We start from the raw sequence: 11,373 nt of genomic DNA on the forward strand, positions 1-11,373 counted from the left end.
TCCTGTCCGTCCCCGCTGTGCCCGGAGCGTGGGGTGTGTGGTGGGCGCTGCTAATGGGGAGTGGCGGAGATGTGCAGTGTCCCCCTGCGTGTGGCCGCCCACACCCCCTGTAATGCAACCTGTGACTGAAGGAGCCTTGTCCCCACACCCCAGGCTTGGGGACGCACCCAGTGGGGAACCCGGCTGGCCCACACTGATTCTCCCCTTCCGCCCAAGGCAGGGCCCGACGGCCTCCGCTGGCTTCACTTTCAGAAGGCCTGGGGTGGCCCCTGTGACACGCTGAGCCAGGCGCTTCCTTCTCTGGACCACTCACACCCTTTGTGTGACCCCAGAGACCCCCCCCCCAGCCTGGAAGGCTAGGCCTTGATTCCTGTCCCTCCCCCCACCCAAGGCTGAGACGCAGGGGCGGTGGAAGGCAGGCTGGGGGCAGGGCGGGGGCAGGGAGGGCACACCGCAGGCGGAGGTCTGGGGCAGCTGGCCTGGCCTGGCCCGCCGAGCTCAGGAAGCAGGCAGGGCTGAGGGTGGGGGGAGGTAGCACCCTCGGCCGTGCCCCTCCATGACCGCTTCTAGCCGATGTTTCTGCGGCACCTGCAGGCCCAGGGACCCGCTGGCTCCAGGGCCTGGGTGAGGGGGCTTGGGTTCCGGAGAGCGGCCGTTTTCTCCAGAGGATGAGGAAGGGCAGGAGGCAAGGCCACAGGCACGGAAATGTCGGGTGTCACGTCACTGCTGGGTGACCTGCCCGTGGGGCCCTCTCGGGACCTCATTTCCTCACCAGTAAAAGGACGCTGGAAGGGGCCCAACTTAAGGGGCCATGGTGGCTCCTCTCTCTCTTGAAATCTGCCTCCAAGATCAGGGTAATCAGGCCCCCACCTGCAGGAAGCCCTCCCCAACTGCACTTCCAAAGACTCCTAGGTCTCAGGGAGCTCCTGCCGTGGGAAAGGCCCACTTTGCCTGTGGGGCCAGGACCCAGCTGCCACGTCTGCTTCCGTAAGTGTCTGTCCCTGCCTCCAGGGCACATGGCCACAGTGAAGCCCGAGGTGGCCTGTGCAGCCCCAGGGGAGGGGACCCTGCTGCCCTGGGGACCTCACGTCTGAACTTCCACTCTGGGACTGCCCGGCAGCCCTGGACCCCGTAGCTCTACCGGGCCCTACAGGAAACCCATCCCCCAAACTTGTTTTTCCAGTAGCTTCCATGCCCCTTGGCTTCAGTGAGTCACCCCTTCCCATCTGCCACCCCCTGCCAGTCACCACCCTGTCACCGAGCCCTATGTCCTGCTTCCCAAGGCCCCGGGGGCACCTCCCCTGAGAGCATCCGCCTGCCCGCAAATGGCCGTGGACCGAATTCGGGAAGGCCTGATCCTGGGGTGACTTGCTCTGTCTGGATGTGGGCCTGGAGCCCCCACACCACCTGCCTTGTCAAGAGAGACCCCGGCTGTGCTACACAAGGCCCAGCCTGTGGGAGAGGCTCAGGATGCTGATGTGAGGCTGCCTCAGGGGCCCCCGCTCACACCCCTCCGCCCCCCCCGGGGTCCCAGAAGGAAGGCCCCACCAGCCCCCACCCTTGGCCGGTTCCCACCAGGTCCAGGGACCTCTTTAGGGAGCACAGCACACAGTGGCAGGCACACCTCCTTGGACCCCCGGCACCCAGATGGAGCCCCGACTTTACCCCACGTGTCAGGGGAGGGGGGAGGCCCAGGGCTGTGCTGGGAAGAAGGGCCAAGGCGTCCCAGACCTCCCCAGCCTGAGCCCGCAGAGCTGGAGGCTGGCCCTGACCCCTGCGCTCCCTGGAGCCCGGGCCACCCTCCCCGCAGCGGGCCCTCCAGTACTTGCAGGGATGGGGCTGCGGCAGGGGAGAGGCCGATCTGTGTCCGTGCTCGGAGCCTGCGCACCGCACAGTGGGCACGGCCTGCCAGGGCAGGGACCGGGTGAGGCCTCGGGAGGGCCGGCCCGCACCACCTGGCAGGGTCGGCTGGCACAGCAGAGCAGCAGCGGGGGCCCAGGGCCAGCAGGCGGTGGGGGGGGGGGAGGCGAGCCCCTGTGCTTGGGGCCAAGGCCCCCGTCCCCGCGAGCACTGTGAGGTGAAGTTAGGGGCACCCACGGGCCTTGCCCTCGGGGACCAGGGCAAGAGGCGCAGGGCCTCAGTCCCGGAGCAGGATGAAGGGTGGGGCTCCTCCGGGAGGGCGGGGCGCAGGGCACGGTGGGCAGCGTCCCTGATGGGAGGGCGGGAGGAAGAGCTAGTGGAGACTTGAGGGGCCCTCAGTTTCTCCCAGGTGGTGAGCCAGCCCCTGCCCTCCCCCGACGCGCCTGGCCCAGGGCTCACCTCCGCAGGCACGTCCAGCACCCTGCGCGCTTCGCCTGCTGCCTACCCCGCTCCGGGACGGCCGCTTGCTCTCCTCACCCCCGAGATCCTCACATCTCAGCACGATGCCTTGCTTCCGAGAGTCCTTTCCCCCGGGCTCCATGGGTAGACCTGGTGATCCTGAGCCCCGAGCGCAGGAAGGCAGGGCCAGCGCCCGGGGCACAGCCCTGGGCAGCCACAGGGCACCTGCGTAGGCTTGTGACCCTGTTGACCTCATCCGAGGGTGGGGGACACAAGGGAGGAAGTGGGAGCTCTGAGACAAAGCGATCTAGGGACGGACAGAGAGGGAGGAAGACGAGGCCGGGAGCTGCAGAGCCAGCTGGGGCCTCTGTCCCTAGCCTGGAGGTGGGGGGGGGTCCCCCTGCCCTGGGGGGCTGGCAGCCGGGGCAGAGGTCCCTCCAGGTGGCAGAGGCAGGCCCTCGCTGGGCGGGTGGGTGTGGGCCAGCCAGGGTGGGGCGGGCGGACGCCACAGCCTGGCTGCCTGCCCATCTCGATCCCTCCCACTGGCGCCTGCCCCAGCTATAAGGCCTCCGGAGAGGAGGGGCCCCCACTGCTCCCAGAGACACCCCGAGATGAAGAGGGTCCTGCTGCTCCTCGTCGCGCTGGCTGTAGCCGCTGGGCCAGGTGGGTGAGGCAGGAAGGGCCGAGGGTGGGGGGCAGCTTGGGTCTGCGGGACGCCCCCTGGAAGCCTGGGGTTACTGACCTCTGGGCTCAGAGAGTCCTGGACAGGATGCTGGACTCAGGATTTCAAACAAAACGAACCCACATCTTAACTTAGTGGCATCAGACTTCAAATATCGCAGAATCTTTGCATCAGCCCATGGGGTCAGAAACGCAGAGGGGGAGAGGCTGGGAGGGGTCTTGAGATGCCTCCCCTGGGGAAAGACCAAAGCCCGGGTCATCCAGCCCCTGTCCCCGGGGAAGCCCCTCCTCCCACCGGCTCAGCGAGGTCCGGCTGAAGCCCTGCGCCGTGACTCTGGTCCTCACGGCCATTGCTGCCCATGGGGGGCAGCCTCTGGAGGGGCCAGCAGTCGTCCTGTGAGCTGCTCTTAGCAAGTGTCAGAGCTCTGGGATGCCCCCGGGGAAGGGTCCCCAGTGTACCCCGTACCACTGGCTCTCCAGCTCACCAGCACAGGCCCCTCTTCTGGCACGAGAGGTGCCGGGGTCCAGGCAGCCAAGGACTGTCGTCTCCTGACTCCAGAGGCTGTGTTCAGGACAGGAGCCCTGGCAGGGCCTGGGCGTAGGAGGGGCCTGGCACGGGCGGGGGGGGGGGGGGGCAGAAGGCTCTGCCCAGACACTGAGCCCTGTGCCTCCCGCCCCCCAGCCCTTGCTCTCCGCTGCCACGTGTGCTCCAGCTCCACCAACTGTGAGAAGCCTCAGAACTGCGCGGCCGGCATGCAATACTGCAGGACCATGACCAAGGGTGAGGGACCCGCGAGCGCAGAGCCAGGGAAGGGGGCCCTGAAGGGCCCCCCAGAGCTCTGTTCGGGTGCCCCAGGGGTCGGGGGCGGGCATCGGTGGGAGGTTGGCGGGAGCATGTCGGTGATAGTCGGTGGGTCGCGGGGGCGATAGGGGCCAGGAGCCGGGACTTGGGGTGCCGTGGAGGCTAGATGCACGGGGGTGGGGGTCAGAGGCGGCCGCCCAGCCCGACTGAGCCCCTCTGTCCGCAGTGGAGCCGCTGCGGGGGAACCTGGTGGAGAAGGACTGCGTGGAGTGGTGCACGCCCACGCACAGCCTCCCGGGCCAGGTCAGCAGCGGCGCCACGGCCACCCTGTGCTGTCAGGGCGACCTGTGCAACAGGAGCCTGCAGAACGGCGCCCGCGGCCCGCTCGCCGGTCCCGGCCTTGGCCTGGCGCTGGCCCTCGGCCTCCTCGCCCTCCTCGCCCTCATCGGAGCCCCCAGCCTGTGACGCGCCCATCCCCTGCCCCGGGCACTTCCAGGCCCCTCCCTTCCTCTCCCCGACTTAGGGATCCCGCAGCCCGTCCCTCGCTGTGACCGGGAGGTTCTGGCACCCTGGGCTGGGGGCCGCCGCGGAGTGTCCTGCAAGCAGGGAGAGCTGATGGCCTGGACCCCCCGCCCCCACACGGGAGGCCGTACCTCTCCGAGCAGCAGGAAGGCAGAAGCCAGAGGCGTTCTGATCCCTTCTGATTTTACAGTCGTTCTGTTGGGTTTCCATTTATTTTTCTACTTGGACCTCTGCATGGGAATAAATGATTGAAAACGGGTGTGCTGTGTGTTCCTATTTTAGGAGTGCAGGGGGCAGGGAGGGGGCCATCCAGCCTCATAGGCCCCCAGGGCCTGGGGCCTGTCACCTGGGGCCAGCCTTGGCCTCATGCAGGATGCGTGAAACACTGTCACTCCTCACTCTCAGCGGAGACGCCGCCTTCACCGGGCACCCCTCACCGGGCACCCCTCACCGGGCACCCCTCTGCAGCTCCTGGGAAAGGCCTGAGTGGGAGCACAGGGCAGAGGGCCTGCGACCCAAATGGTCAGGACACACACACACACACACACACACACACACACACCACCTCCACCCTGAGGACGTTGGCAAAGGGGGCTGCTGAGCTCACCTGGATGCTGTCACCCCAAGGTAGGTAAATTTACCTTGGCCCTGTTGCCTGGCTCTGGGCCCTGCTGCCTGGGTTCTAGGCAAGATCCCCGGATTGTAGGCCCTGCTGCCCAGGTTCTAGGCCCCCTGCCCAGGTTCTAGGTCCTGCTTCCCAGGTTCTAGGTCCCCTGTTTGGGTTCTAGGCCCTGCTGCCCAGGTTCTAGGCCACCTGCCCGGGTTCTAAACACCACTGCCTGGGTTCTAGACTCCACTTCCCATGTTCTAGGCCCCTTGCCTGGGTTCTAGGCCCTGCTGCCCAGATTCTAGGCCACCTTCCTGGGTTCTAGGCCCCCTGCCTGGGTTCTAGGCCCTGCTGCTCAGCCTCTAGGCCCCCCACTCAGGTTCAAGGCCCTGCTCCCCAGGTTCTAGGCCCCACTGCCCGTGTTCTAGGCCCCCTGCCTGGGTTCTAAGCCCTGCTGCCCAGGTTCTAGGCCCCCTGCCCAGGTTCTAGGCCCTGCTGCTCAGGCTCTAGGCCCTGCTTCCTGGGCTCTAGGTCCCCTGCCCAGGTTCTAGGCCCCCTTCTCGGGTTCTAGGCTGCCTGCCCGAGTTCTAGGCCCCCTGCCAGGGTTCCAGGTTTGCTGCCTGGATCTGGGCAATTGGAATCATTGTGTCCCTATGAGTTCCCAGCACCCCACAGATGCCCAAGCAAGCAGCCTGCCCCCTCCTAGGAGGACCAGAGGCTTCGGGGACCTGCACCCCCTCCCGGGCAGCCACCACCCTCTGAGGCTTCACTGTGGGCTGACAGAGCCCTGACCCAAGTGCCATCAAGGAGCCCTGGCTGGCGGGGGTCCGGACAGGGTGCTTGGCTGAGGGACGGCAGAAATGTGGGGCCCAGCCCGGAGCAGAAGCAGGGCCCCGCGTGGCCTGGGGACCATAGCAGCAACTTCCCAGGCCTGCTGGGGGACAGTGCCCGTGTGGCCGGCGTCTGTGTCTCCACCACCGAAATTAGGAGCTGCCATCCGAGGCACCCACGCCCCCAGGTTTGCCCACGTGCGGCCCACGCATGGAGCCCCCCCAACCCCACGGCTTTGTCACCATCTAACATCCTCGGTCTCTGCTCAGCTTGGTCAAGGCATATCTGAAGTTCGATAAAGTGGACACACCTACAGGAGACACCGTGATGAGATTCACACGCTCTGTGCCCAAAATCATCACCGCGACCAAGACAGCGAGCACACCCATCACCCGCAAAGCTGCCTGCTCCCCTTTGTATGCCCCTCCCCCTCCTCGCACACCCCACCCCAAGCAACCACAGCGGGCTCTGCCCATGCTCTGTTCCTGTGTGTAACAGAGCGATTCGCCGCTGCTCCAGCCTGGAAATGCCACGCATACGTCAGCCCACCCTTTCTAGAACTGGATCAAATGGGATCTCACAACACATGGTCTTTCGTTGCGGGTTTCTTTCCTCAGCAGGATCCAGAGTCACACCCCTGCCGCGGAGGCCGCAGTCATGCGCTCCCCCTACTGCTGACAGGACTGCGCTGAACGGCCACATCCACCCGTGGCCCTTCCACCCACGCACCTGCTGATGCGCACCTGGGAGGCTCCCACGCCTGAGCCTCAAGAGGAATGTCGCTGTGGGCAATCGTGTCAGGTCTTTGCGTGGACAGACGCTCACACCTCACTTGGATACACCTCAGGAGTGGAATCCGCGGGGCAGGTGATGGAGGGGTGCTTCTGTTAAAGGGGACCCCAAACTGCCCTCCAAAGAGGGCAATCGGCCACATTCCCACCGGCAGTGGAAGAAGGCTCCGGCTGCTCCACACGCGCGCCAGCCCAATCTGGCTTGTCTTTTCATTTTATAACATTGTTTTGTAAAGAGCAAACATTTTAGTTTTTGATGAAGCCAGTTTACCAATTTCTTCTCGCAGTCTGTGTTTTTTAAGAAATGCCTGCCCATAGCCAAAGTCCCTAAGATTTCCTCTGGTGTAGCTCTCAGACCGTGACCCACCGCGCTCTCATCTTCACCGCAGTGTGACGCCCGGGCTGAAGTTCAAGCCTGCTCATGTCTGGCCTCAGCGGTCAAAACTGTTATCCTCTCTCCATTGATACCATTTAGTACCTTTGTGTAAAGTCAACTGACCATACACATAGGGTCTGTTCTGAGTGCAACCCTGTCCATCAGTCCGTATGTCTGTCTTGACAACATCACCACATGGTTGTGAGTATATTAAGCCCTAAAGTCGGGTCGCGTGACTTTTGACTTCGTTTCAAAATGGTCTTAGCGATTTTAGATCCTTTGCATTTCCATATACATTTCAGAGTTAGTCTCCTAAGTCTTCATGAACTATGCCCTTGGGTTATGGGCTGGGACAGCACCTAATCCACAAATCAGTTCAAGGAGAATTTACAACTTATTATTTTTTAATGTTTATTTTTGAGAGAGACACAAATTGCGCACAAATTGGGGAGGGGCAGAAAGAGAGGGGAGGACGGGGGATCCAAAGCAGGCTCTGTGCTAACAGCAGAGAGTCCGATGCGGGGCTTGAATTCACAAGCCTTGAGATCATGACCTGAATCGAAGTTGGACACCCGACTGACTGAGTCCCCCAGGCACCCCCACATCTTAGTATTAAGTCTGCCCATACATGAGAACGGCATACCTCTCCATCCGCTGATGCCCTTAGAAATGCATTTCAGCGATGTTTTGTAGCCTTCAGAGCAGACAGCTCTTACACATCTTCTGTCAACATCATCCCTAAGGTTAGATTGTGCATCTCTGAGACCTTTCCTCCTTCTCCAGGAAGGCCGGTATTGCTATGTACTTCCTTCTTAGGACCGCCTGTGCTCCATCCCAGGGGATTTCCTTTTCATTGGCTTCCGTGGACTTTGAAATTTCCTCTTTAATTTCTTGGTTCACCCATTCATTCTTTAGTAGGAGGTTCTTTAATCTCCAGGTATTCATTGTCTTTCCAAATTTTTTCTTGTGGTTGATTTCGAGTTTCATAGCTTTGTGGTCTGAAAATATGCAAGGTATGATCTTGATCTTTTTGTACTTGTTGAGGCTGATTTGGGTCCCAGTATGTAACCTGTTCTGGAGAGTGTTCCGTGTGCACTTGAGAAGAATGTGTGACCCCTGCTTTAGGATGAAATGTTCTAAATATATCTGCTAAGTCCATCTGGCCCAGTGTGCCATTCAACGCCATTGTTTTCTTGCTGATTTTCTGTTTAGATGATCTGTCCATTGCTATAAGCGGGGTGTTGGAGTCCCCTACTATTATGGTATTATTATCAATGAATTTCTTTATGTTTGTGACTAATTGATCTATATATCAGGTGCTTTCATGTTTAGAGCATAAATGTTTACAACTGTTAGATCTTCTTGGTGGATAAACCCCTTAATTATAATATAATGCCCTTCTTCATCTCTTGTTACAGCCTTTTTAAAAAATTGTTTTTGTTTGTTTTTCTTTTTTTACAGTTTATTTATTTTTGAGACAGAGAGAGACAGAGGATGAGTGGGGGAGGGGCAGAAAGTGAGGGAGACACAGAATCTGAAACAGGCTCCAGGCTCTGAGTTGTCAGCACAGAATCCAACACGGGGCTCAAACCTATGAACTGCGAGGTCATCACCTGAGCAGAAGCCAGATGCTTAACTGACTGAGCCACCCAGGTGCCCCTCTTGTTACAGTCTTTATTTTAAGATCTAAATTGTCTGGTATAAGTATGGCTACTCCAGCTTTATTTTGGTGACCACTAGCATGATAAATGATTCTCCATCCCCTTGTTTTCGATCTGAAGGTGACTTTAAGTCTAAAATGGTGTCTTATAAACAACGTATAGATGGATTGTTTTATTATCCATTCTGATACCCTATGTCTTATGACTGGAGCCTTTAGTCCATTGACATTTAGAGTGAGTACTGAAAGATATGAATTTAGTGTCAATGTGTTGCTTGTAGAGCCGGAGTTTCTGGAGATGATCTCTGGTTCTTTCTAGTCTTTGTTGCTTTTGGTCTTTTTTGTTTTGTTTCGTCTTTTCTCCACTCAACAAGTTCTTCTTAAAATTTCTTGCAGGGCTGGTTTAGTGGTCACAAACTCCTTTAGTTTTTGTTTGTCTGGGAAATACTTTATCTTTCCTTCTATTCTGAATGACAACCCTTGTTGGATAAAGACTTCTTGGCTGCATATTTTTCCAGTTCATCACATTGAATATATCCTGCCAGTCCTTTCTGGCCTGCCAAGTTTCTGTGGATAAGTCTGTTGTGAACCTGATCTGTCTCCCCTTATAAGCTAAGGACTTTCCCCCTTTCTGCTTTAATAATTCTTTCCTTGTCTGTATATTTTGTGACTTTGAATATGATATGCCTTGGTGATGGTCAGTTTTTGTTGAATCTAAAGGGAGTTCTCTGTGCTTCTTGGATTTTGACATCTGTGTCTTTCCTCAGATTAGGAAAGTTTTCTGCTATAATTTGCTCACATAAATCTTCTGACCCTTTTTTTTCCTCTTCATATTATGGGACTCCTGTGATTTGGGTGTTATTCCTTTTTTTTCTTTTTTTAAGAGAGAGAGAGAGAGAGAGCACACGAGCTAGGAGAGGGGCAGAAGGAGAAAGAGACAGAATATTTTTGGAAAAAATTTTAATGTTCATTTATTTTTAAGACACAGAGAGGGGCGCCTGGGTGGCTCAGTTGGTTGAGCATCTGACTTTGGCTCAGGTCATGATCTCACGGTTCGTGGGTTTGAGTCCCGCGTCAGGCTCTGTGCTGACAGCTCAGAGCCTGAAGCCTGTTTCAGATTCTGTGTCTCCCTCTCTCTCTGACTCTCCCCATGCTCACGCTGTCTCTCTCTCTCTCTCTCTCAGAAATAAATAAAACATTAAAAGAAATTAAAAAAAAAGAGAGACACAGAGAAAGAGAGAGATACAGACAGACAGACAAAGCATGAGTTGGGGAGGGGCAGAGAGAGAGGGAGACTCAGAATTTGAAGCAAGCTCCAGACTCTGAACTGCCAGAACAGAGCCCCATGTGGGGCTTGAACTCACAAACCAGGAGATCATGACCTGAGCCAAAGTCGGAAGTTTCACTCACTGAGCCACCCAGGTGCCCCTGGATGTTATTCCTTTTTAGTGAGCCACTGAATTCTCAATTCTTGTATTGTGCGCTTTTGCTTTAGTTTCTCTCTTATTTTCTGCTTCATTATTCTCCATAAGTTTGTCTTCTATATAGCTCATTTGCTGCTCTGCTTCATCCATCCTTGCCACCATGGTATCCATTGAAGATTTCATCTCGGTTATAGCATTTTAATTTCATCTTGACTAGATTTTACTACTCTTATCTCCACAGAAAGGGAGTCTATCCTTTTTTCAACCCCAGCTAGTATTCTTATTATCATGATTCTAAATTCTAGTTCAGCCATCTTGCCATATCTGTGCTTATTAAGAGCCTGGTTGTCATTTCTTTCTGTTCTTTCATTTGGGGTGAATATTTTCTTTTTTGTCATTTCAGAGGAAGCAAAAGAATTAGTAAAATAAAAAATGAAAATGAAAAACAACACAAAAAATCAAATAAAGGCAGCTAGATCTTGGTGTGTTTGGGTCTGGTTGTTGAAAGAAGCTTGATAGAATAGAGAAAAAGGAGAAAGAAAAGATCAAAAAGAAAGAAAAAATGTAAGAAAAAGTTTATAATTTTAAAAACTATGTAACAAAATAGACTAAGATGAAATGAAGAAAGTTAAATAGAATAAAAAATTTACAAAAAATTAAAAACAGAAATAAGAATTATTAAAAGTTTTTAAAGAAAACAAAAAATAGATTTTTCTCTTTCTTTATCCAAGAAAAAGAAAAAAGAAAAAAAACCAATTTAAACAAAAACAGAAACAAAAAACAGAGAAAAACAAATAGATGAACGAGCGAACGGAATGATACCGGAATGAAGTTGCATCCAGGTTCCCCTAAAACTGAAACCACGAAGCATCTATAGTCCATACACTGAGCAGGTGGAGAGCCGTGTGCAGTCCTCTAGGGCCTGAGCTTGGTTGGCACAGTTGGACGGGATGGGTGTAATGGCTCTGTTCTCCACTAGGTGGCGCTGCTTAGCTTCCTGGGATGGAACCGGCTTCACGCGTGTATGTGCATGTGCGGGAGAAGCGGAAATGGCTTCACCCAGCTTCCTAGTCTCTGGTGCAGGAACTCTGTGTTCTCACCGACCCTCAACCAAGCACCCCTTCTCTGTCTCAGGTTTCTGTCCACTCCTTGCTTCTACACTGTCCACATCCAAGCCATCAGCCTGCCAGGCAGCACCTCCTTCCTGAATTTTATCTCGGATGGGGCTCTGTTTCCCAGAGCCTCACTTCTGAGAACCCTGCAGCTTGGACTTGCCCTGACCCTCTTGCTGAGCAATGGCCGGGTGCCGGCTTGCCCCAGGGACCGTCATGCAGAGGTTCAGAGGTTATGGGAAACCACA

General features: G+C 56.2%; 1 protein-coding gene across 2 annotated transcripts; it reads left to right on the forward strand.

Moving 5' to 3' along the window:
* Positions 1-773: 773 nt before the first annotated feature.
* LY6D (lymphocyte antigen 6 family member D) lies at positions 774-4,583 on the forward strand. 2 transcript variants are annotated; one of them, XM_039232985.1, is made up of 5 exons: positions 774-987; positions 1,284-1,478; positions 2,878-2,982; positions 3,683-3,781; positions 4,029-4,583. In XM_039232985.1, the coding sequence occupies exons 3-5, from the start codon at positions 2,931-2,933 to the stop codon at positions 4,265-4,267; spliced, it is 390 nt and encodes a 129-aa protein (XP_039088916.1). In that variant the 5' UTR covers positions 774-987; positions 1,284-1,478; positions 2,878-2,930; the 3' UTR covers positions 4,268-4,583. The 2 variants fall into 2 exon arrangements, with proteins under 2 accessions (XP_039088916.1, XP_039088917.1); XM_039232986.1 differs by lacking the exon at positions 1,284-1,478.
* Positions 4,584-11,373: the final 6,790 nt, after the last annotated feature.

Source organism: Hyaena hyaena, unplaced genomic scaffold (assembly GCF_003009895.1).
Source record: "Hyaena hyaena isolate Hyena2069 unplaced genomic scaffold, ASM300989v1 scaffold_69, whole genome shotgun sequence".
Classification (NCBI taxonomy): domain Eukaryota; kingdom Metazoa; phylum Chordata; class Mammalia; order Carnivora; family Hyaenidae; genus Hyaena; species Hyaena hyaena.